At 65.5% G+C, this 25,163-nt stretch overlaps 2 protein-coding genes across 7 annotated transcripts; one reads left to right on the forward strand and one right to left on the reverse strand.

The window, feature by feature from the left end:
- Positions 1-1,439: 1,439 nt before the first annotated feature.
- Positions 1,440-21,469, reverse strand: TRAF2 (TNF receptor associated factor 2). Of its 6 annotated transcripts, none has more exons than XM_057722965.1 (12): positions 21,275-21,469; positions 13,502-13,718; positions 13,049-13,127; positions 12,769-12,867; positions 9,560-9,715; positions 8,633-8,794; positions 7,841-7,915; positions 6,319-6,393; positions 4,539-4,883; positions 3,887-4,064; positions 3,172-3,425; positions 2,411-2,633 (listed from the first exon to the last, which is right to left on the reverse strand). In XM_057722965.1, the coding sequence occupies exons 2-12, from the start codon at positions 13,687-13,689 to the stop codon at positions 2,415-2,417; spliced, it is 1,830 nt and encodes a 609-aa protein (XP_057578948.1). In that variant the 5' UTR covers positions 13,690-13,718; positions 21,275-21,469; the 3' UTR covers positions 2,411-2,414. The 6 variants fall into 6 exon arrangements, with proteins under 6 accessions (XP_057578953.1, XP_057578948.1, XP_057578951.1 ...); XM_057722968.1 differs by having other exon boundaries at positions 3,172-3,320; positions 21,275-21,293; XM_057722966.1 differs by lacking the exon at positions 21,275-21,469 and adding an exon at positions 19,924-20,014.
- LOC130846815 (basic proline-rich protein-like) lies at positions 13,688-24,178 on the forward strand. Its single transcript, XM_057725276.1, has 12 exons — positions 13,688-13,710; positions 13,890-14,023; positions 14,076-14,198; positions 16,376-16,570; positions 16,973-17,109; positions 17,180-17,482; positions 17,652-17,776; positions 18,041-18,257; positions 18,755-18,972; positions 19,424-20,414; positions 20,610-21,120; positions 23,357-24,178. The coding sequence occupies exons 1-12, from the start codon at positions 13,688-13,690 to the stop codon at positions 23,728-23,730; spliced, it is 3,351 nt and encodes a 1,116-aa protein (XP_057581259.1). The 3' UTR covers positions 23,731-24,178.
- The last annotated feature ends 985 nt before the right edge of the window (positions 24,179-25,163 follow it).

A 25,163-nucleotide genomic window follows, 5' to 3' on the forward strand; every position in this document is an offset into this window, starting at 1 on the left:
AAAATAAATAAATAAATAAATAAATAAATAAATTCAGTATATTGTCTGTTAACTGTATCTCAATAAAAGTTCTTAAAAAAAAAAAAAAAACCAAAAAAACAAAAAACCCAGTGTGTTAAAAACAAAACTTTAAAACCATCAGAAGAGGGACTTCCCTGGGGGCGCAGTGGTTAAGAATCTGCCGGCCAGAAGATCTAAATAGGCATTTCTCCAAAGAAGACATAGGGATGGCCAAGAGGCACATGAAATGCTGCTCCACGCCACTAATTATTAGAGAAATGCAAATCAAAGCTACAATGAGGTATCACCTCACACCGGTTAGAATGGGCATCATCAGAAAATCTACAAACAGTAAGTGCTGGAGAGGGTGTGGAGAAAAGGAAACTTCTTGCACTGTTGGTGGGAATGTAATTTGATACAGCCACTATGGAGAACAGTATGGAGGTTCCTTGCAAAACTAAACATAGAACTACCATATGACCCAGCAATCCCACTGCTGGGCATATACCCAGAGAACACCATAATTCAAAAAGACACATGCATTCCAATGTTCATTGCAGCACTATTTACAGTAGCCAGGACATGGAAGCAACCTAAATGCCCATCAACAGATGAATGGATAAAGAAGATGTGGTACATATATACAATGGAATATTACTCAGCCCTAAAAAGCAATGAAACTGGGACATTTGTAGAGACATGGATGGACTTGGAGACTGTCACACAGAGTGAAGTGAGTCAGAAAAAGAAAAACAAATATTGTATATTAACACATATATGGGGACTATAGAAAAATGGTACAAATCAACAAGTTTGCAAGGTGGAAACAGAGACACAGATGTAGAGAACAAACATATGGACAACCAAGTGGGGAAAGCGGGGAGGGTTGGAGGGGAATGAATTGGGAGACTGGGATACCAAACTGTACACTCTAAATATATGCAGTTTATTGTACGTTAACTGTATCTCAATTAAAGAAAAAAAAAAAAAGAATCTGCCTGCCAATGCAGAGGGACACGGGTTCGGGTCCTGGTCTGGGAAGATCCCACATGCCGCAGAGGAACTAAGCCTCTGCGCCACAACTACTGAGCCTGTGCACCACAACTACTAAGCCTGTGCTCCAGAGCCCACAAGCCACAGCTACTGAGCCCACATGCCACAACTACTGAAGCCCACGAGCCTAGAGCCCCAGCTCTGCAACAAGAGAAGCCACTGCAATGAGAAGCCCGTGCACCACAACAAAGAGTAGACCCCGCGCGCTGCAACTAGAGAAAGCCCGTGTACAGCAATGAAGACCCAATACAGCCGGAAAAAAAAAAAATTAACACAGACAGGAAAGGATCCAAATCCGCGAAGACGGTGCCTTGACCGCTGGAGGCGTCGGTCAGAGAGAAAGGAAGCAAAAGCACAACTTTTCTGCAACGTTCCTTTTTAATTAAAATACATAATCCAAAATGTGTACATTTGTTAACTCTGGACACACAGAGCTCCTCACTCTCTGCGTCCTCGACTCTACCTCCTCACGACAGAGAAATGAGGGGGCGGCGCTGCGGGGCGTCCAGGGCACGGAAGGTCCTCGGCACAGACCCTGCTCGCGAGCACCCAGGCCAGGTCAGCGGTGCAGCCGCGTGTGGGCAGCCGCCGGCCAGGACCCGCCGCGCCCTGCGGCCCCCAGGGCGCGGCCCCGGTTCTGCGCTCAGGCTGCCCGGGCTCTGCCGCCACCAGGGAAACGCCTGAGGCCAGGCAAGTCCCGGTCCCGGGTCGACGCCACGTGTCCAGTCCCCAAACGCAGACCAAGCCACTGGCCACTCTTCCAGGCTGGGGCCCTGCACGGGGCGGCAGGCGTGCGGCCCTGCTCTCCGGTGCAGCCCCCGGGGAGGCCTGAGGCAGCAGGAGCCACCCAGCAGGCCTCCCAGAGAGCACGGCGGGCCACCCCGCACCGTCCGCGCGAGGCTGCGGTGTCAGGGGCCCACCGAGCCTCGCGCAGCTGGCGACGCGCAGGGCATGCGGAGGCCCCGCCAGGGCCGCTGCCGGCCAGGCCACAGCAGACGGACGCCACTCACCAGAGATGCAAGGGTTCAATGGCAACTTCTCGCACCTGGCGGGGAAGCTGACGTGTTTTGCGGCAGGGCTGGACACACGCCCCGCACGCACCACAGGACAGGGGACACGGGGTGCCCTCGCCACCTGCGGCCCAGTCAGGCTGGCCCAGCAGGGCTCTCCCCGCGCGGCAGCCAGGCCCGAGACCGGCCCCCCCATCCAGGGGCCCCTCGCCGTGGCCCCGGCCGCCCCGCTGCAGGCCGAGGGCCCCGCGCCTGCATGGCCCACCCGCTGCGGACACGCGGGCCCACGGCCCACGCCTGTGGCCTTGGGCCGGGCCCTTTCCTGGGAGGCGGCCCCTGCCGTGGGCAGAGCTAGAGCCCCGTCAGGTCCACGATGGCCTTGAGGAAGATGGCGTCGTCGCGCACGTAGGAGTTCTTGGCCTCCATCCTGGATACAGGGCAGAAGAGAGGGCAGCCGCTGGCGATGTTCATGTCACTGACCGGCCTCTGGAAGGAGGACGAGGTCACGTCGGGCCGGAAGGCGTCGATCACGTGCTCCCGGTTGTTCTGGTCGAGCAGCATCAGGGTCACCTGGGGCGCGCGGGGACGGCACGCACGTCACAGCCCGTCTGGCCGCCCATGCCCGCCCCGGCGTTCCCTGCCCGCGGACACCAGGACCTGAGGCTGCAGCCCAGCGCACCGCGCCGTGGCCACTTGTGCGTTTTTCTGATAACACTCGCCCGACGGCCACGGCTCTCACCCAGGAGCCCTCACGGCCGCCCCCGCCCCCGGGAGCCGCGCGCACGGCGCGCTCTGTGGCGCCACCTGCCCCGCGAGAACCCGGGGCTGCCCGGCATCGCCCGGCCTCCAGTCCCTCCTGGCGGGCTCTGCTTCCCCAGCGCTGGGCCAGGCCCTCACACCCAGGCTCGGGGGCTGTGGCCCCCCCCCAGACACACCCTCCGGCGGCACCACCACCACCTGCCGGCCCCCAGCGGCCGTGACACCGCGGACCTGGCCAGCCGCGGGGCCCAAGGGATGACGGAGGCCGCCCGAGCACCGAAGCGTGGGGACGCGACCCCTGCCCCCTGGGGCTCCCAGCGCCCCCGCCACAGGGCAGGGCCTCGCGCACCTTCTGGTTGAAGGGCCAGCGCAGGAGGGCGTCGTGGGGGCCCTTCATGAGCACGAAGAAGAGGGACAGGTGCGTCCCGCGCCCGGTGCCGTCTCCATTCAGGTAGGCGCGCAGGCACATCTTGTAGCCGTACCTGCTGGTGTAGAAGGCTGCGGGGAGGTGCCGGTCAGCGCCCAGGGCTCGGCCCCCACGGCCACCTCCCCAGGAAACACACACGCCGCTCAGGTTCGGGGGCACGAGGAGGGGACGTGCTCCTGCAGGCACACGGTTAGCGGCTAGTGCTGACAGGTCTCTCTCAAAGGAGTGAGTACCAGTTACACACAGCACTGTTAAGAAACCCAAGACGTAACGCTGCACAGGCCCTGCCACCAGCCGGGGACCTCAGGGGCCAGAGTGACACGGGCGCACCACGCCGGGGCTCTGGGCAGACGGCTAGCCCGACCTGGAGGCGCCTTGTGTCCAACAGGGAGGGGAGGGGTGACCGCGGACACGGTGGGGGCGGCCGTTTAGGGAACGAGAGGCGACCCTGACGTGAGGCTGGTGACTGTGGGGCGCAAAGCCGGTGCGCTGGGTGGGCCCCGCCAGGGGGCCCGCCACCCCTCGCCCTCTCGGAGGCGCGGCTGCTCCCGGCCTCAGCAGGGGGCAGAACCCAGCCCGCGGACGCGGGAGCCCGGGAGGGAGCAGCTCAGGGGAAGGGCAAGTTCCAGAAGAGCACCTGGGGAGAAGATGGCGGGTGTGCGGCCGGCCACGGCTTCCTGGCGCTTCCTGGCGAAGTCCGAGATCTTCCAGATGAAGACCCCGTCGAAGGTGGACGCCTCCATCTCGTGGACCTTCTGCTCCAGGTCGGCCATGGCCAGGTCCTTCAGGCCGATGCTTCTCTCCAGCTGCTGCACCTGGGGGCATGCGGCCTGTGAGACGCCCGGAGCGCTGGGCCAGAGGGGCCTGGGCTCCCCGCTCCACGGAGACCAGCTCCAGTCGGGCGGGAACGCGCTATGGCACGAGCCCACGCCTGTCTGCCCCGTTTCCAGGAGGCCCCTCCTGGGCCCCGCTGCTCTCTGAGAGCCCCGACCCCAGGAGGAAACGTGCCCGTGGGACCCGCACAGACCACCAGGCACGCTCCCCATGGCTACCTCTGCCCCCGGCTGGAGAGAGGCTCCAGCGCAGCCTCTCCGAGCCCCAGGCCGGGCCCGCAGAGCAGGGGCGCAGAGGGGAGCCCTGCTCGGTGCAGAGGCGGCAGAGTACAAAGAGCCCGCGGGCAGTCCAGGCGCCGTCCTCAGACCCCCGGCTCTGAAACCCCGTGGCCCCCGGCCCCCACCCGACGAGGCCCGGGCGCCGCGGGCGAGCATCCCCGCCCGCCGGGCACAAACCTTATTGCTCAGGGCTTCGATCCTGTCTTGGTCCAGCCGGTGCTGCCGGCCGCAGGCCTCGGCGGTCATGGCCACCCTCTCCACCTCCCGGTTCAGCACGCAGACGATGTTCTCGAAGGTGGCCGTCTTCCGCTCCAGGGCCTCGCACCTCTGCAGCAGCTCTGCAGCCGTGGGGGGGGCCGGCCCCGGGCCTGGCGCGCTGGCCTCCCAGCCCGCCTCGGGCTGGCCGGGGAGGGGGTGGCCGTGCCGTGGGGGGGGTCCGGCCTGCAGGAGGGCGCCGAGCAGCAGGGCCAGGTGCTCCCGCAGCCGCCCCGCCTCGTGCTCCTGCAGCTTCTCGCTCTCCACCTGCCGCCGCGAGACACCGCGCTCAGCCGACCAGGGCCCGCGGCGCAGCCCTGCGCACAGCGCCGGCGCCCCGCGCGCAGGTCGGCCGCCCCTGCCAGCGCCGTGCCTGTCCCTGTCCCTGTCTAAACACCACCGTGTCTGCCAAACACAAGCCTTCCCACACGGCCCACTCGGGCCTAAAGTGACGGAAGAAACACCATTTAAGAAGTCGCCTGCAGCCGGAGGCTGGGGGCGGATAAAACCCATCTTCAAGAGTCCCTATCGCAGACCCGACTGCGGCCACTTCCCTTCCAAAAGCTCCACAACGCGTGTGAAGGGTCAGATGGTCTCAAAAAATCTATAGAGTAGAAGGAAAGGGACGAGCCTCCACGTGAGGCCCAGCGCCCGGGAGCGCCCTGGGACGGCCGGGCACCTGGCGCAGACGTTGGGCCGAGGCTGGTGTTGGACCCGAAGGGCCAACAGGACACGCGCCCTCAGTGGGACATGAAGAGGCCTTGGCAGCACGTGCCCTGGGCCCTCCCGCTGGCCCCTCCCGCTGGCCCCTAGCAGCCGCCACACCAGCCACCCCCAGGCCCGAGCAGGAGACGGCCAGCACCACGTGGCCCAGAGGCAGGACGTCAAACACAGGCCAAGCGCACAGAGGGGGTGCCGCCCCTGTTCACCTCCGTTGGAAAAAACAAAGCAGGACACGGAGATCAGGTGTCGTCAAGTCACCAAGGGACAACACCGCCAGACAGCCACCACCCGCAATGCTGCCGGGGCATCACTGAGCGCGGAGGGCTGGTGTGCCTGTCTCTACGGGGCCAGGCCCTCTGCTTGCCAGGCCTGCACACGCCCAGTCCCCGGGGCACAGAACAGGCGGGAAAGGAGGGCGAGGGCCACCTGGACAGGGAGCTACCCGGGCCGAGGGAGCCATACAGAAGCCCGCAGGCGCGGCGGGCAGATAGGGGGCGGGTCAGGGCCTGGGGAACGTCAGCGCGCCAGAGGATGCCAGGCAGTGACCGGGGTGAGATCACACAGGCCAGAGGTGAGGCGGGGAGTCAGAGGGGCTCCGGGACCCGTGTGCAGGCAGAACGCAGGCTCTTCCGGGAGACTGGATGTGATGTGAGAGACAGGAGGCGGATCCAGAACGACTGCTGGGCTTTTGGCCAAAAAAGCCGAGTGACGCAAGGTGCACTCTTTGGGTGAAGGGAGAGGACGGGCAGAGGGTGCACTGCTGGACCTCAGGGGATGCGACACGCTGGGCGTTCCCAGCAGCTGGGCGGTCAAGGCCAGGCACCAGGGATCACCCAGGGATGAGCAGACAGAGCAAGGACCCCTGAGGGCCAGGCTGGGGGTGGAGTGGAGACCGTGTCCAGGAGGGTGCGCTCACGTCCACCAGCCTCTGCACGGGAACCAGAAGCTCCCAGTGGCCCCACCACAGACCTGGACTCACCATCTCGGGGCAGCCGACAGCGTGGAACCTGCAGAAGACGCGGCACCGGCCACACGTCCTGACGTGGTCCTGAAACTGACAGGCCTGTCGTCAAACACCGGTCCTCCTCTGCTCCGGCCGCTCCCCCCTCCTGCACGGACCAGGTCAGAGTCCGAGCAAAGGACCCCTGGACCCACCCTGCCAACCTCTGCACACTCGGGCTGGACAAAACCCAACAACCGGCCCCCAAAGCTGCAGCGTACACGCACACACACACACACGTGCACACGTGTGTCCGAGGCAGGCGCAAGCTGAGGGCCTCACACGCATGGGGCGCCCAGGCCGCCCGCAGAGCCTGTCCCGTGCGTTGGCCCCCGCATCCTGGAGGCAGCCTTGCCCGCCTCCTCCCTCACAGGCTGGGCTCCAAACCCAGAGGAGAGAGGAGCAGCAGCCGGACACCCCCGCTGACCCGGCGTGGCGCTGGCCCACGGCCACGCTCACACGAACGGAGCGGAACCCGAGACCCAGAGGGTGGGCAGCTGACCGGGTAGCGCCTCGGCCCACGGAGACAGAGCCGGACTGATGCTGCCGGGAACGGGGGAGGGGAAGGAGCAGCCACTGGCCTCCACGTGCCAGGGACCCAAAGTGTGAGACATCGGACCTGCACCTGCAGGACACAGAGGATTTCCTCCGTACCCACGCACGGAAAACAGTCCCAACCCCGGATCAAAATCCACGAGCAACGAGGAAAACCTTGAACAGCGCCCCCCAAACCTCAACAAACCAAAAACACCATTAAGTCAAATAAAAGGACAAATAACGCAGCGTACAGCCCTGACCCACAAAGAGCTCCAAACACAGAGAAAAAGAGGCCACACGCCCCACCAAGAGACGGGCAGGAGTCACACTGGCTCCCCAGAAAGAGAGACGCAGTGAAACCCAAGCAGGAAGCTCTCTGTCAGGCCCGCAACCTGAGAAATGCCACCTCAACCAGCCCGGACGCTGTTTTCACCCACCACGCGGCCAGGCCCAAGGGACCTAGGACGGCCCAGGAGGGATCAGAGCCCCACCCGCTTCCAGATCCCCCCTCTTCCCAGCTACACATCTACGAGACTTCTTATCTCCAGGGAGCAATCTTACAAACTCAAAAGAAAAGGAGAAACACAGGCTTCATCCAATGAACGACAGCTGCCTCCCTGGAGACCAGGCCTCCCATCCCAGAGCACGGAGGGCTGGAGAGACACCTGGTCACCACGGAGTCAGCTCCCAGCACAGCCAGGAGGGAGGTGCGTGCCTGCCGGTGGAACCATCACCACAGCAGGAGCACAGGTAAGCCTCCGCCCGGCCACAGAAGCAGCGAGGAGAGCCACCGACATGGGGTCAGGCGAAGAGCCCGACTGCCTGGATCCCCGCTCCGCTCCTGCGGGGCCCAGAGGCTCTGACACAAGGCTGCGCGTTGGGAAGAGGAGGCGGAGCGCGTGACGCCACCCCGGGACCCCGCCCCTCAGACGGTCCGCCTCAGAGGCCCCGGGAGAGCACTTACTTTCTCCCGAGGGATCTTCTTCTTGCCGCAGCCATCGCAGGTCAAGGGGAACTTGGGGCAGACCTGGAGGTGCGCCTGGAAGAGACACGGCGGCGGCGGCCGTCAAGACCAGGGCTGGGCCAGCAACCTCCTGAGCCCCGAGGCCGAGGCGCTGCCCCACACGGGGGTGGGCAGATCCAGGACCTGCCCTCGTCCGGCAGCTGCCAGAGCGACACCAGGAGGAGGAGCGCCCCTGCGCCCCGAGAGTACCGCCAGCCACCCAAGGGGACCCGAGCGGCCGCAACACCTCCGAGACCCCTGATGAGATGCGCAGGGCGGGCGCCTGGACGTCTCGGGCCCTGGGCTGCCTCGAGCTGAGCTTCCCAGGCGTGAAAGCTCCTCGGGGACCAAACAAATGGCTTCTTAAACAAAGGGCAGAGAGAAAGAGAAGGGAAGGGCTGAGGGTGGAGACCCGCAGAGGCGAGAAGGGGCTCTGCGTCCAGACCCAGCAGATGCACGTGGCCCCACAGACAGATGCGAGACACGTGGGCACCGAGCGCTCTCGTGACCTCAGGAACCCTGAGGCGCGCCAGGCGTGACGCAACCCGCGGGACGGTGGCCCACCCTTCACAACACGCGAAGACTTTCAGATGAAGCCCTGTGGCGGCCGGGGCTTGTCCAGCGCGAGCCCACAGGGGCCGCGGGATGAGCGAGGGTGCGGGTGACGCGGCCGCACGCTCCCATCCCCCCGCGGGAGCTCGCCCCCGACCTGGTGCCACCAGGAGCCCGCGACGCCGCCGGGCGCGGCCTCACCTTCATGTCGGCTGGGCAGCAGGGCGCCCTGCAGTGCCGGCAGCTGAGGCTCCTCTCCGGGCACTCGTGCTCCAGGTGGTGCTCCTTCTGGCCCAGGCGCACCAGGCCTTTACACGCCGGACACTCGGTCAGCATGAAGGGGCAGTGTCCCTCGTGGCAGCTCTGGCGACAAAGGGAGCGTGGCGTCGGCGGAGCCTCCGAGGGGTCTGGGCCACTGCCCCGCTGGCCGCAGCCCCGTCCGGGTTCGCCCTCGGTGCCGGGCCACGGGGACCACCGCTACCCCTGCTCCAGGGCAGAGATCAGGACCCAGGTCCAGCCAGCGGAGCCCCACCCTCGGGACACAGAGGGACAGTGAGAGGGACCACGGGGGGGGGACAGAGGGGGCAGGTTCTAAGGGGACGGAGGGCAGAGCAGTGACACTGCGGGGACCAGAGGGAGAAGCAGAGACGCAGGTACCCTCTGTCCTGACACCCTGGCTGTGAGCCCGTCCCCGCCCTCCTGGAGCTGAGGCCGTGCAGGGGGACGTGGCCAGGGAGGCAGGGTCCCAGCCTGGGGTTCCGGAGGGTCAGGAGGGCCCCAGGCGTGTCCCAGGAAAGCCGGCAGCAAGGGGAAGGACGCGGAGGGAGAGAGGCAGGCGGGCTGCGGCTTCACTGCGCAGAGCGGGGCCCAGACCCGGACCTGGACAGCCGCGGCCGAGCAGCGGACTGAGCAGGGAGGCGGTGACAGCGGCAGAGGTGAGAAAGGGCGGGACCTGGAAACAGGAGGGGACAGACGATAGAAACCGTGTGCAGTGCTCGGGAAACGCTGGCCGGGGAGGGGCACAGAGGGCGTGGCGGGGGGCAGAGGAGAGGAGCAGAGGGGGGAGATGACGCTCTGTTTGCTGTTGTTTTCAAAAACCGTGGTCCGCTATGATCACGTGAAATGTACCCCTCGTGAGTACGCGGGCCCTGGCGCTGAGCACATCCACCCTGTGGGGTCCGCAGCCCCGCAGTGATCCAGGCTGGGCCCCTGACGAGCTGGGGCCGCTGCGGGCCGCGGCGCCGATCTCCAGGGCTGGGTCCTGTAGAGCCCAGCCGCAGCGACCTCGAGGAAGCAGAAGCCTCGTGCAGGCTCTGTCTCCACGTGGCCCACAATCCGAGGCCAAAGCGCACCACTCGGGAAGTGAGCGGAAGGGCCAGTGAACCCCAGAGACGAGGCACGTGGGGCCTCCCGGCAGCCGGGGTGCAGACGTGGGGGGTGCCATGGCCCCCGCGCCTCCTCACGGGACCCCACGCTCCATGCCTCCCGCAGGGACACCCAGCAGACAGAACATGGCCTTCCCAGCAAGCCTCCCTGGTGACCCCACACAGCCCAGTGGGCACCGAGGACACTGCCACGGAGGCTCGGCCCCAGGACACAGCCCGGCCGTGCAGGGCGGGCAGCACGCCACGAGGTGCAGCCGAGCAGAGCGGAGGAGACACCGGCCCCGAGGAATCCCTCTCCACTGACAGATGCTCAAAGGGCGCCGGCGGGTGTGCCCAGGCGGAACCTCCCTGAGCCCCAGGGCAGCCCCCAGCTCCCCCAGCCAGGGCCCTGGTCTGGCCACATGGAGTCCAGGACACACCATCACACCGAGCCAGAGGGAGCCTCAGACACGACCACAGCTCAGGAAATAAAAACGACAGCCCCCAGGGGGCAATGGGATTTCATGAAAGCAAAAGAAAACGCTCGAGGGAAAGCCACAGGGAGGCTGGACGAAGACGGGCGCGTGAGGCCCGCGGCCGGCACTGCCCACCCGGACCCACACGGCTGGCGCTCCGGCCCTGCCCCTGAGCCCCAGGCCCCTGGCCCGTTCCCAGCACCTCAGGGCGGGTATGGGCGCCGGCGGCTCCCCGCCACCCCCCGGCTCGGGGAGGCCGGCGTGCGCTCGGAGCGCTGGCTAAACACTCCGGCGCCTCAACCCCGACTCCCCGGCACGTGCGGGGGCCCAGCACACCCAGCCCTGCTCGCCTTCCAGCCGCGATGTCCCTGGGCCGGTCCTCCCTCAGGCCCGCCCAGAGCCCTCCTCTGAAGCCCGAGGCCCTCTCTCCCTGCCGGTCCTTCCACCGCAGCCCCTGCGTCTCGCTTCCAGAAGAGCAGCCCCCAGGGCTGCCAGGTGCCCTGGGCAGGCACGCCACAAACTTCTTTTAGCTGAACTGGAGTCTTAACTCCCTGAGTTCTTAGAGAACACTAGACATCATGGCAAAGGAAAAACTCATTCAAAGGCTAAACAGGATCTTCCCCAGCTTTCCACCCTCGGCCGCGGCCTCAGCACCGCCCCCCGCTGGGAGCAAGCCCAGGGGAAAGGTGTCGCTCCGGGCTGAGAGCTGTCGCAGCCCCAGCCAGGTGGCTGCCCCACGCGCCCAGGCGGGTCTCCCCCCGGCCGCCCGACCTCTCCAGCCAGTGACAGGTTTATCCAGACATCAAAGGCTGCGCTGAGAGACGCAGAGCAGGCCCGCCTCCCACATGACCCACCCCCTCGGGGACTTTCCTGAGCGCCCCGGCACAGCCAGGGACTTTCCAGCCCGCATGCCTGCAGGCCCGGCGCGGGGCCCACGGCTGGCTGCGGTCCCAGGCCCTCGACCAGAGGCCCGCGAAGCTGCCACCCGCACCGCCAGCCTGGAGGCAGCAGAAACCCCAGGGGACGTGGGAGCTGGGGTTATGGAACCCGCCCCCAGGGGTCTCTGGCCCCCTCAAAAGGCGGCACGGTGTACCCACTGCACTCCCTGCTGGGGCGCCCCCCCCCCAGGAGAGACCTGCCCTGAGGCCTCTCTCCAGACAGCCCGGCAACAGCAGCACAGGCCCGGGTGCTGAGAGGGCCTGGGCGGCAGCACCCCCGCCTGTGCCCCTGCGCGTCGGGGGCCTCTGTCAGCGGACCGGAGTCCTGCTCCCGGGAAGGGACAGAGAGGCTTCCGCTTCCAGGCCCAGGCGCCTGTCAGAGGAAAGCCCAGCTTCATCCACCGGACAAGGCCACACCGTTCCTCTGGCAAAACGCAACCGAGAGCCCGAAAACCACGCAGTCCGAAAACCACACAGTCGGGGCCGGTCAAGAGAACAGCACTGCACAGCGCCCGAGCGGGAAGCAGGAGGACAGGAGCCCGCCAGGAACCCAGGACCCCAATTCCAGAGCCGACAGGCGCCCCCCGTGTTGTGACTCAGTCACAGCCCGGCACCCACCCCACCGTAGGGAGGCTTCTCCGTGGCCTGGGCAGCCCTGGGCACAGGAGAGCCGGCTCCCCTGCAAAGAGCCCCTCCAGCCTCGCCAGCGAGGGCTGCGCAGGACGGCACCGAGGCCTGCCCACTCTGAGGACCCGGCCCGTCACCCTGCACCACTGTACACAACCCCCGCCCGGGCGGCCTCCACTCCACTTCCCATCTCACGAGGCTGGTCCTGCAGACTCCTTCTCTGTGGGCTCATCTCACTCCGACCCTCCATTACGCACCCCACAGCTGACCGAGAGCGGCCTCAGCGTGACGTCCCCAAGGTCCATCCCGGCCGCTGCCTGGGGCCGAGGTCCCTTCTTCTCACGACAGAGCGCTATTCCACAGCACATCCAGCCCGCCCTCCACCGGGGGACACCTGGCTGTGCAGAGCACGCGCGCACGAGCGGCCTGCAGGTGTCCGTCCGGTCACCAGGAAGAGGCCGGCCAGGCTCACCGCCGCAGGTCCCGCTGCCGGAGGCCCGGCGCACAGGGACCCCGACGTGGCAGCCTCACCCGGAGACACGGGCCCGACCCCTGCCCTCGCCGCCAGCCAGACGCCTTCCTGTGACCCAGAACGGACATGCAGGCCGTTTCCGTGTCTTCCAGCGTCCACACTGTCCAAGTGACGAAAGACAGCAAAGTCCCGCCAGCGAGAGAGCGACGTCCTGGCCGTGCGGCGCTCTCGGGCGGACCGGAGCCCCGCGCTCGCTGCCGCTGACCCCGCACCCGGGACACAGTGGGGAACGGCCGAGACGGGGCGGCGCCCCACCCGGGCCACGTGCCCGGCCTGCAGGCACCACAGTCCCAGCGGGCGTGGCCCGGGCAGCAGCTGCGCCCCTTCCGCGGGCGGCAGACGGGCCGGAAGCTGCCCCGGGCGGCGTGAGGGACCTCGGCCAGCGCAGGGCGGCCCCTACCTCGTACTCCTTCAGGGTCCCCGTCCAGGTGCAGCCCTCGCTGGGGCAGATGGCCGGCAGGCTCTCCACCTCCCTGCGGGCAGCATTGTCCGGGAAGGCCTGGGGAGACAGCGCCCTCGGGTAAGCCCCGTCCCCGCCGCCTGCCACCCACCCCACACCGTGGGCCGCGGGGCCGGCTCGGGAAGGGTGGCCTCTCCGGCAGCCAGGCTCCCGGCCGCGGCGCTGTCGCTCCGTCACCTCCTGCTCCTCGCGACACGGTCCGCATGGACGGCTCACTCACCGAGCTGCTCTCCAGGATAGAGATGCCCTCCTCGTAGATGCCCTCGTGCACACAGGCGGCACAGTTCTGGGGCCCGGAGCTGGTGGGGAGGAGGCCGCACTGTGACACCCGCCACGGCTCTGACTCCGGAGCGTTCATCGGCCACCGGGACGGCCAGTGGACGTGGTGCACGCGTGAGACCCTCGGCGCCCCCTCCGCCGGAACACGCCCCGCGCAAACGGACGCCAGGACCAGGGGCCGCTGTCTTCCTGCTGACGGGCCGCAGCCCCCGCCTCCCAACCCCGCGGGGACTCAGGTCCCAGCTCAAGGGAGCGGGAGCTACAGGCAATTGTAAACTACCCCGTTCCCGCTGAAGAGGAGGAGCTGGGAAAACCGACCACGGAGGTGCTGCCTTCACCCCCCCCCCAAGGCCGCCCTGGGCGGTCAGGGCATCGGCGTCCACGGCGCCCGCACCTCAGGATGCTGCTCAGGCAGAAGGAACAGTAGCGGTGGCCGCACTGGGCCTGGAAGGGCCTGCGCAGGACGTTCCTGCAGGCCGAGCACAGGTACTTGTCTTCCAGCTTGGTCCCCAGGAGGGTCTTGGAGAAGCCAGGCTGCAGCAGGTCCAGGGAGCCGGGAGGGGTCACGCTGGCCGCAGCCATGAGCGCTGCGGCCCCGCCAAGGCCAGGCCCTAAGGGAGAGCACAGCCCATCACAGCGCATCCGGGGACGTGCACGGCCGCGAGGGCTCTGGACCATCAGGCCGAGGCGGTCAAGCCTGAGAGGCAGGACGTCAGCGCTGTGGGGAGCCCCGCGCACGCAGGGGCTCAGGCGGAGCCAGAGGGCTCCCCCTGCCCGCACAGCTCTGGGCCCAGCGGGCTGTCCTCGCGGCTACCCGGCCGGGGCCTCCGCTCCCAGGCCGGCTGGCCGGGCTCGCGTCTGACCACCATCACAGACCCCAATCCTCGCGCCCGGCCGTCTCCCCGAGGCCGCAAGCGTGAGTGTGTCCCGAGAACACCGGACGGCCTGGCTGGCGACACCCCGGGCAGGCCCGGGAGACGGCCGCACCAGCCGTCAGCCCCTGGCCTGCCCGCGGCTGCGGCTCTACGGCCGTCCCCACAGCCGGTGTCCCTCCCACGGCAGAGCCGCCCTCTGCCGTCCGCCAGGCCTTGGTAAGGCCACCGAGGCAAGGTAACCAGGACGGGTGAGTGGGGGGGGTCTCCACAGCACCCAGAGACCTGTGCCTCGCCCGCAGCCCCGGCGAGCCACCCCAGCCCCCGTGCCAACAGCCACAGAGCTCGCCCTCCCCCCGCACACCCCCCGGAACACCCCCCCACGTGTGCGCAGGGGTCTGGGCGTGGTGAGCCGTGACGCTACGAACCTCTGCCCCTTTCCGGGGGGGCGGGGGTCTTCTCAGGCAGCGACCACGCACAGGAGGCCACGCGCACTGTCCTAAGCTGGCCTGGCCCCGAGGGGACGGCACAGACAGTGTCGTCCCAGCGCGGGCCAGGGCAGCTCGGGGTCAGGCTGTGGCGGCCACACGCGTGTGCGTGTCGGGAACGCCGGCCCGCGACGGCGCGCGCGCGCCTGCGTGAGAGGCGTCACGGTCCTCGCTCCCCTCTTTTCCTGGTCATGCTACGAAACTGGCTTCGTAAACCTTCATGGTTTAAAACACGACGGCCCCAGACGACACGAGACAGAGTTTTTATTTTTGAATACCACTAGTTAAAACACACACAAAACAAAGCCCACCTTCTTTAGGCCGAAACGCTCTACGTGTTGTAAGACGTTAAGTAAAATGAACCGTGGGGGTCCCCTGGTGGCCCCGGGGTGCGGGCGCCGCACGCTCGCGGCCCAGGGCGCGGGCTCCTTCCCCGGCTGGGGACCTGAGATCCCACGGCCGAACGTGCATAAGAAACGGCAGCTCACCCAAGGCGCGAGGGTTAGGGGGATGCTGGTCTCGCTGCCGTGGACTCAGCAGCAGAGACGTTCTTCCTTCGCCCAAAAGTGGCGGCCTGCGGGAAACACGTTTTGGCCAACTGCCCACACCTTCTGGAGCAGACTGAGACCATTTCATTAATCCACAGACCTTCCCTCCTGCTGGACGTAAAAGAACCATGGAAACGGTCTCTTCTTTGAGCAATGAGGAGGGAAAAGGCTCCCTGCTCAGCGGCCCCGGCCCCCGGCGTGCTGGGTGGGCGCGCGGCCAGGCGGTCTGAGGGCGGCCAGGCGGTCCGAGGGCGCCCCGACACGCGCTGGGAGGTCTCGGTACTTAAGGCCTTAACTGTCTTATTCAAGTCACATTTCTAAATATGCTCCAACCCTTAAAAATCGTAATGGAAATGTCACACACAGACTCTAAGGTGTCGTTATGCCCAAACTCCACGTTGACAGCCCCCAGCCACCGTGAGAAGTGGCTGAGTCGCCGGCGCTTCGGAGCCTCCTGGCGCCGCACACGCCGGCCGCCCGCAGTCACACGGGGCTGGGCGCTGGGTGGCCGGCGGCCGTCGTACTTAGGGTAACAGATGTGAGGGGTCTGAGGTTACGAGCTCCAATCTGGAGCCAAAACCCCCTACCGGTCCTTCCAAGTTTCCAGTTTATTTTCCAAATCCCGACTCTCAGACAAGGTGGTAAAAAACAGGAACTACATCCGCTCTCGACAACTCACCTGAGCGTGTGACCCAATACTCCCAGGCCCGGCCCTGCTCTCACACTTAATTCACTCCCCAAATACGCTCCAGATGGGAATGCACGAACCTTATACAACAAACTTACATCTTGTTAAAATGGTACTTCTACTAAATACAGACCATCATTCACAGAATAATTCCGGTCACGTGAAGTTCGAGGACAGGGAAACTAACCTATGACGACAGACGTTAGGACAGCAGTGACCGCTGGGGGTGTGACACTGTGACACGATAGATGCTGGGTCTTCTTCCTGGCTCCTGGCACAAAGCACCTAGACCCCTGGGGCTTCCGGACCCCTGGGGACCAGAGGAGCCTCTCTGGTTACTGAGAAGCCCCTTCACCACCTTCCCCATCTCTGTGGGGGGTGGGGGCGTATGCTGGAGATTGACTTAGTCACCAATGATTTAATCAATCGTGCCTTCGTAATGGAGCCCCCGTGAGAACCCTAGAATGGCGGGGTCTTGAGGGCTTCTGGCTTGAACACCTGGAGGTGCTGGGAGGAGTGGCTGGAAAAGGCGGGGGGCTCTGCGCCCCTCCCCACCCCCGGCCCTGTGCGTCTCTCCCAGCGGGCTGATACGCGTGTTTCTCTGAGTTCTCGGAGCCCTTCTAGCAAGTTGCTGACCCGAAGGAGCGGGTCACGGGAACCCTCCGTTCACAGCCAGCCCATCAGCCCAGGAGGCCCCGCCCTCCCAGCGGCACGTGAGGCGGGGCGGCGGCGGCCTCGTGGGACCCAGCCCTGGACACAAGGGTCGGTGCGGACCCCAGGCGGTCAGGGCAGAGCTGAATGAACTGCAGGACACCGCGCGGCGTCCATCGGGACAGGCAGAACGGCTTGGTGTGGAGACACCCACACGTGCGGAGTCAGAAACCCCGTGAGAAGAGAGATAGAGACGCTTTCCACGCAGGAGGATGTGTTGCCTGAGGGACGCGAGGGCTCCTGGAGGGCGAGGAACGGCTGCACGTGTGGACACAAGTGCGTGTGGCTGCTGTCCGTACACCTCGTTTTAAAAAGGGATGGAGTTCCTCCTCCCAGAGAATGAAAAAAAGATGGTGACGCCCTAATCATGGCACACCCGTGCACGTCTACCCAGAATACCCGTTTCGTAACAGTAACGACGGCAGAGGAACCTCAAAAACAGGTTTTAACACAAAAGAAGGCCCCCAGGTGGGGCCACAGCTCCCTCTTGCCTCCCGCCCCCAGGACAGCGGGGGGCACCTAGCACTCACGGCCCTTCTGCCATTTCCTGCACTCCAGGCCCCCTCCCGCAGCTCAGGTCCCATCTGGGTGCACGGCAGGAGGAGCCGGGGAAAGGGCCGTCCCTGGGGGAGATCACCGAGACCCCGACTGAGCCGGAGGCCCCTGGGCAGCTGGGCTCCGCCGCCCTCAGCCTGGTGTGAACGTCCGTGACTCACGCTCAGAAGGGTAAGTCGCGGCCCAAACCGACACCACATCGGGCGCCAGGGCCCTCGGCCGCTGCGGGACACGGGTCCGCAGCAGACACACCGGCCCCGCCCGGGAGCCTCGCCCCGGGATGCCCCAGTGCAGGCGCTGAGCTCCCCCAGACCCACGCGCCCTCTCACAGCCGCGCCTGCTGCGTGCCACGCCGGGCCCCCAGGTCCAAGCCTCCTGCAGCTACGGGCCCGCGTCCACACGCAGCGTGCGAGGGCGGCCCCGGGACTCCAGAGCCACGCGGTCGCTGCTTGCGAGCTCAACGTGACGCCAGGCCGGCCGGGGCCACCGGCGCGCCCGACAGCCGTCTCTACGGTGCCGCCCCTTCCCGCCAGCGCCCGCCCGCAGCCACTCGCGCCGTCAACACACCCAGATTCTCACTAAGAACTGGGACCTCAACAGGGAGACGTTCATTAGTGACGACGCAGCGACGCTGCCCCTCCGAGGCCCCAGCCCCGCCTCACGCCCACCCTGAACGGGTCAGGAAGTCCACGGGCTCCCCTGCTACAGGCGTCCAGAACCTGAGCACACGGCCGCCGCCGGGCCCGGCCACCGCCCGCTGCAGCCCGACTCACCGCAGGAGCCTCCCCAGGCCCGTACATACGGGACGTGACGGGGACTCGGGCTCCTCCCTCAGACCCCAGGCCGCCCCAGCGGGGTCTCTGCGGCTCGCCTCCCCCACGTGCCAGCCCTCACCAGTTCTCCTCGGCCGGCATCCCGGGTGGGGGGGCATCGCAGGTCTGGAGGCGGGGAGGAGGGACGCAGCCTGTGGGGGGGGTACGTGGGTGCCCTCCCTGCCCTCAAGGCTCCCGCTGGCCACTGAGTCCGTGCTGCACCACCGGCCCTGCCGTGCCCCACCCCACTCCAAAGCAGGGCACCCCAGTCCTGGAACCCGTACCACAGTCACCTTGCTATTCGCCTCCTGCCGCCACCGCTGCTGTGTATTCGCTTCCCTAAGTCACAGCCTGTCCACAAGAACACCTGCCCCAGACGCCAGCTCTACCGCCTGCTGACCCTGCGGGGCACGAGGTCTCCACCCTGCTCCCGCTCAGAACGAGGGGACAGCTTCCGCGGAGCCGACCTCCACCCGGTCCCTGAAAGGCTCAGCCACTCCACGGCACAGGGACACGTCCTCCCTTTGGACACACAGCCCAGGCCTTTAAGGCGCAGTCCTCACCTGTCTCCGTGAAGGAGCAGGCCCAGGACATGGGGAGGGCGCGGTGCCAAGCCCAGGTCTGGACTCAAGGACGGAAGGCGTGCGCCCCACTCGTGGCGTGATCTGTGGAAGCCGTGGGTCACTTTTCCTGGGTTTTCTCCTCCGGACCTTCCCCCCCTTGCCTCGTGTGCACTGTCCTGCGGTGGAAACCCGCCACCGGCCAGGCTGTGCCCAGTCCCTGCCGGTGCGCGGACCCAGGCGAGCGGGCAGCCTGGCATTCCCCACTGCCAGGGAAGGGCCCACGCCTAACTCAAAACGGAGCCAGAGAAAACACTTTCTCCAGCACCAAGTGAGGCTGTAAATTCCATGCTCCAGTCCGCAGGTTACAGCCACTGTTGAAACAACCCGCTCCTTCAGGTCTGTCTCCCCAGAGCGAGCGAGCCAGGGACACATGGACGTGGCCTTCGCTCTGCCCGCCATGCGGCGTGGATGTCCAGGCTCCTGCTGTGTGTCACACACGGTGCTGGGGAGACTGCAGCATCGCCGCCCCCGACGTAGTCAACAGGCCAGGGCCACAGGGCACGACGCAGCCGCAGGTGGCGGAGGTCTGGGACACGGGGACACCGCCGGGGCCCATGGTGCAGCCTGGGTGTGTCGGGAGGTGCCCGCAGGGCTGTCCCAGACAAAGGGAGCAGAGAACACAGAGGCCAGTGTACCAGCACAGCTCCTGCCCCTGGGAGCGGGCAGCCTCGGGGGGCTGGGCTCCGACCCCAGGCATGGGGGCTGAGGCGGGGGCGGGCCAGGCTCGGCGCTGGAATCACAGGGCCGCTGCTCAAGTGCGTGAAGAGGCTGTCACCAAAAGCGCTGAAAGCTTCTGCTCCTCCGAAAAGGCTTTTAAAAACCACTTTTTTAGTATTTCGTTTGTTTGAAATGCAAGCAATAGTGAGTTCTGTGGTATGCAAACTAGCCTGCGACCAAGCTCAAGCAGCAACGCTGGGCTGGCTGCGGCCTCCACCCGAAGCCGGTAACCGGGCTGCCGAACGCTGCTGCCCTCGCGGGGGACGTGTGGCCCGCCACGCCCCCGGGCCGCCGCCTCCCAGGCCGGGCCGCGAGCAGCCCGCGCTGCCCCCGGGCGCTCCCGCCCCGCGCACGGCAGCCGTCCGAGGCCCCGCGCCCGGCTGCGCCCGGCTGCCCCCGGCCCGCCGGCCGCCTCCTCGCCGGCCCCGCGCATCCTCCCCTCCGGCCCGGGACTCGGTGCCGCCGCGGGCGAGGACGGGGGCGGCGGGCCGGGGGCAGCGAGGGACGAGCAGCCACGCCCGGGGTCCGGGCCGCCGCGGGCGCCCGTCCGAACCCCACGCGGGTCAGGAAGCCCCGCCGCGGCCGCCCCGCCGTTCGCGAACTTTCCCGTGCGGGGCCCGCGCCGACTTTCAGTTTCCGGCTCCGAGAAATCCCCTCACGCCCGCGCGCGGGGCCGTCCCTGCCTCCCGCCCGGCCTCCCGGCGCCGCGCGCCCCTGCGCCCCCGCCCCTCGACCCCGACCCCGACCCCCGGCCCTCGACCCCGACCCCGACCCCGACCCCGACCCCACCGTCCCGACTCACCCACGGTCTGCGCGCGCCCGGAACTGCCTGCCCGCCGGCCGCCGCCGCCGCCGCCGCCGCCGCCCCGCCCCCGAGCCCGCCGGATGGACTGGCGCGGGGACCTACCCGGAGAGCACAGGAAGCCACGGCGGGCGCCGACTGGCCAGCCGTCTCCCCGCCCCCTGCTTCGGGCCCGCCCCCCTGACGGACCGACACAAAAGCCTACCAAGTGCCGGCAGAGAGCCACAGAGGGCGCCGATTGGCCAGCTTTCTTCCCCGCCCCCCGCCCGGCTCTCGGACGGACGGCTACAAGAGCCTACCGGAAGCGCGCAGGGCGCCGCTGCGGGCGCCGATTGGGCGGAGCTGCCGCGCTAGGGTACTTAAGTCGCGCCGGGCGCGCTCTCGACAGTCGGCCGGCCCTGGCGTGGGTCGGCTTCTGGAGGCCGCGCGCGGAGGGCCGGCTCCAGGCCGTGGGTCCCGCGGCGGCGCCCGGCGCAGAGCTGCGCCCCGGGGTGGGTGCCGTTCGTGAGAAGACGCACAGACGGGCCCCGCTTGTCTGAAGGGTAGCGAGGCGTTCCGGGCGCGGGCAGTGGCGGCAGCTGCCCGACTGCACGGAAGCACCCACGACGCTGACTTGTAAGCCTTAGAGTGGGGTCCGTGGTGCATCTGATACCGTGTGAATTTTACCACCGAACAGCGCTACGTAGGCGCGGCCTACGCGCCCGGAAGCACACGGGCGGAGACTCCTAGAGAGGAGGCGGCGCTCTCCACCGGAGCGAGGGCCGCGCCCGCCGCCCCGTCCCCCCCGACGGCAGCGGGAGCCCGGGCGCCACGGCTCCCAGACCCCCGGGGGCGGCGCCGTGGGACGGCGCTCCTCAGTTTGCAGGAAAAGGGAGGCTCTGAGAGGCGCGAGTCCGTGCTCCGGCCCCACGGCGCCCGGGCACCGCCGCCCGGGGGCCTCGGAGGTCACGCGCACGGTTCAGGGTCGGCGTGAACGAGACCCGGCGGGCCGTGAGGCCGCACGACGGCAGCGCGGCGCCCAGAGCCGCCCGGGTCACACCGCCCGCGTCAGTACGTGGTTCGGACTCGGAATTGCCCGCTCGCAAACCCCACCGCCCCGGGATGCTGCGGCCAGGCCACGCGGCCTCCGCTACCGGCTCCGTGAACTGCGAGGCGGAGCAGCCACCCACGGTTCCGTGACTAGGCAAGCTCTCGGGTGTAAGGAGGTTTTCCCTCCTGGGCTCTGGGAGGCCCGGGCCATCCTGTGAACCCCTGCAGCAGCACCCCTCTCTCTTCGGCTTTCAGGTGGAGCCTTTCGTTCACCTGCCTTCTGCAGTGACTCCCTGGGGAGGGTCAGACCTCACTCACTCACCCAGCACGGGGGGCAGCACAGAAGCGCTGGGCTCAGGGCCCCCTCAGCCCCCCCTGCATCGCGGAGAGAGTTCCCGGACGAAGGTCTTGCTTCCTGGGAAGGAGGCTGCCTGCAGCCCTCGGCACTGACAGGGCTGAGTCCATCTCAGAGGACCTGGTGATGCTTCCAGCAAGAAAATGTTTTCATATCTCTCAGACTGCTAGCTTCAGAGGGTTCTCTTGCGTGCGTGCGTGTGTGTGAGTGTGAGATTCTGACAACAGGCCTGCAAGTTGAGACTGGGGAGAGGGAGCCTTGGCAGGGAGGGACTGCTGACTGAGAAGCGGCCAGCCCACCTCCGCCCGCCAGCTCAGAAGGGGGACACCTCAGTCCTGGCAGGCTGCAGAGGGATGACTCACTCTGGTTGTCGGGCAACTCAGGGGATTCCCACGCAGGTTCCTTCCTGCCAAAAAGAAAGCAAAACTCAGTCTCGGAGGCAGCCTTGCAGGGAGGTGGCTGGGACAGCCCCGCGCAGACCTTGGAGGGGGCCTGCGTCATCCGCCTGCTCCCTGAGGGCTGGGGTCTGGGGCCTCTCTCCTGCGCCTCAGTGCCCCCCAGAGAGAGGCATGGCCCTGGCTACAGATCTGGGTAGATGCTGCAGTAGACGCTGGCTTTTCACAGCTCGCCTGGCCAGGCAGGACGGGCCCCATCAGCTGCCCACTGGGCCTGCAGACCCCGGGGGAGGGTGCTGCCACCACCACCCACTCTGCCCCAAGACCTCCTCTCCCAGGCCCCTGGCACCTGCCCCGTGCCCTTGGCTTTCATCCCTCGGGTCCTCGGCGGCACCCCAGGACATTTCTCAATGCTGGTGGCACCTCCAGTCCCCACTGGCATGGCCGGTCCCCTTGGACGTCTCGCCTCCCATCCTTTACTTACCCAGGCCTCTGGGAGAACAGCACTCAGGGCCAGGAGGCAGGAAGGCCGCCGTGAGCCCCCTCTTAGGACCCTGGACGTGGGCTGCCCCTCCTGTGCCTGGTGCCATCCTGGGGCAGAGCCAGCCTGCCAACACAGCCCACTTCCTGTCCTGAGAGCTCGGCCCTGCTTCTTTTCTCGTTTCTCAGACATTTGAAGGTCAACCTGGGGCTGCAGCTTCTGAAAGGAGCCAGTTTCACTCTCACTGTGTAGTCACCTGATGGACACGTTTCCAGAAAGGCCGGCCTCCAGGTCTGCCCAGAATTCCCCTGCCCCTGGCGCCAGCCACAAGGGGCTCCCCCGCTCCCCACTCCTAGAAGTGCGCAGCCAGCGCTGTCCCTCCCCAAGAAAAGGAGAAAGACGAGGCTGGTGAGGCCCCACAGCTGACTTCAGGGCAGCCAGCGCTCTGGGAGCAGGGCTGCTCACGCCCAGGCCCTAAGAAGCTGCAGAGAGCACTGGTGTGTGCTGCGCGTGCACAGCGCTGTGTCCTCTGTAAGCAAAGGTGGGAAAGAAAGGTTTTCCTGTCCGTTTGTACTCTCTGTAGACTTGGGAAGAACGCAGGAGAAAGTAATCAACGTGCTGGGGGGTGGGGAGGGGCCGTGTTCACTGTACACCATCCCACGGTATTTAAACCAACTGATGGTACCACCGATTCAAAAACGTGTGGTTTTAAGCAAGAGATGGTCATTTTGGAAGCTCTGGAAAACACAGGAAAGTACCAAGAAGAAGGCAAAGATCACCTCAAGTTTCCCCACCCGGAGACAAGCTCTGCCCAGATGCCCCACTCAATACCCACCTCCCTTCAGCCAATCTCAGAAAACAGAGGCCACCCCACACCCAGAGCCAAAGGCCTGGGGGACGACCTCGCATGCAGAATCACAGGGGTCCGGGCGGCCCTGCCCATCCCCGGCCTCCGATCGCCGGGCGGACCTGGCCCCAGAGCCACGGCACCTGCCCGGCCGGTGCCCCGACCAGCCCCCTCCCTCCCCAGGCGCGGGGCACGGCCTGGGCCCTCTGCAGGTCCTGGTGTCTCCGAGAGAGAAGGTCTCTCTCCTGGTGACCCTGTGTTAAGTGGGTCCCTTCACCCACCCCCGTGGGACCAGACTCGGTTTGTGTGCCCGTGTCCTCCCGCAGGTGTGGGTCCCTGGCGGGCCGCGGCCCCTTCGGCCTCCGGGAGCAGCGGCGGGTCCGCGCGCGCCCTCTGTCGGCAGCATCCGGGACTCCCGCCCAGGCAGGCCCCGAGCACCAGCCCCCCGGGGGGGGGGGGCCTTGCTCCACCGCCTCACTTCGACCCGCGAACCGTAAGATGCCTCTGCTCACGCTCGGACCCAGAAAGTGATCGCCTAGCCGAGGTCCGTAGCTCCGTGTCGGCGAGGCTCCGGGTGGCCCTCGGGGGTCTCCCAGCACCCCACCACAGCAGGCATTTCCCGCCCCACCACTGTACCCTCTGCCATGGGGCTTTCACCTGTCCAGGACCCTGCATTCTTCAGCCCAACTGGGACGTCTGACCCTGGTTCTGCCATCTGTCAGCCGTCCCTCCTTGCTTCCCCACACCCCAGGCCCATCCCTGGCAGCCCCACCCTCTCCAGCTGGCCCCCTTTCATCCCCTGGCCATCTGCAGAGGCCCTGCACTGGCTCCGTCTAGGTGGCCCTGCCTTCTGCAGCTGAAGGCAGTGGCCGCCAGTGCGCTGGAGAAGCTGGCGGCCTCCTCCACTGCCCACCAGCCACTCGCTCTCCTGGACCACAGCCTGCCCTCTCCTCCCGCACTCCTGGCCTCCCCAGTCCTCACTGGGGACGCCCGATGGGACTTTTAATTCCCCTTCTCCATGGGACCAAGTGTATTCGGTGACAAGGACAATGGCTGAAAAGAAAAGCAAGTTGTGAAAATGTTCTCTTGCTGAACTTCATGTACACAGTCATGTGACTAAAAAGTAAACACATTCAATAAACAGTACAAAAAAGGGAAAAGTGATGGATCAGAACTTTTTTTATTTTATTTTATTTATTTTATTTTTATTATTTTTTGGTGGGTACACCAAGTTCAATCATCTGTTTTTATACACATATCCCCATATTCCCTCCCTCCCTCAACTTCCACCCCACCCTCCCTTGAGTCCCCCCCACCCTCCCCGTCCCAGTCTTCTAAGGCATCTTCCATCCTCGAGTTGGACTCCCTTTGTTATACAACTTCCCACTGGCTATCTATTTTACAGTTGGTACTATATACATGTCTGTGCTACTCTCTCGCTTCGTCTCAGCTTCCCCTTCACCCCCCGCCCCCCCAAACCTCGAGTTCTCCAGTCCATTCTCTGCATCTGCATCCTTGTTCTTGTCAACTTTCTTTACATTTAATGTATTTTCTCAAAAACAAGGGGAATACTTACACCAACATATCCATTTTTCACATTAATGAATAACATTATAGACTAGTTTCTGTTTTCGAGTCTTAATATCTGCAAATTTGACAATGCTTTTGTCACGATCTTTTTCTTCTTGTCATGTTCAATAGACAGTCCAGTCATATTTGTCCATCTATTTTTTTAAATTATTTATTTATTTATTTGGTTGCACTGTTATAGTTGCAGCATACGGACTCCTTAGTTGCGGCATGCAAACTCTTAGTTGTTGCATGCATGTAGGTTCTAGTTCCCCGACCAGGGATAGGATGTGGGCCCCCTGCCTTGGGAGCGTGGAATCTTATCTGCTGCACCAGCAGGGAAGTCCCCTGTACATCTTTTTCACTCTTGGTTGATCAAAGAATACTTTTACTGATCTTAATAAACTTGTAATTTTCTTTCACTCGAAACCACAGGTGCACCAAGTTAGGAGGAATCATACGAACGTCCTGGAAACTGTGATTCTGTCTTTGTTCAAAGCCCATCCTGGTGCTTTTCAGACATCTCTACAGTTGAAAAATTGTAAATTCCAATGAAAACTCCAA

This window comes from Hippopotamus amphibius, chromosome 2 (genome assembly GCF_030028045.1).
Source record: "Hippopotamus amphibius kiboko isolate mHipAmp2 chromosome 2, mHipAmp2.hap2, whole genome shotgun sequence".
Classification (NCBI taxonomy): domain Eukaryota; kingdom Metazoa; phylum Chordata; class Mammalia; order Artiodactyla; family Hippopotamidae; genus Hippopotamus; species Hippopotamus amphibius.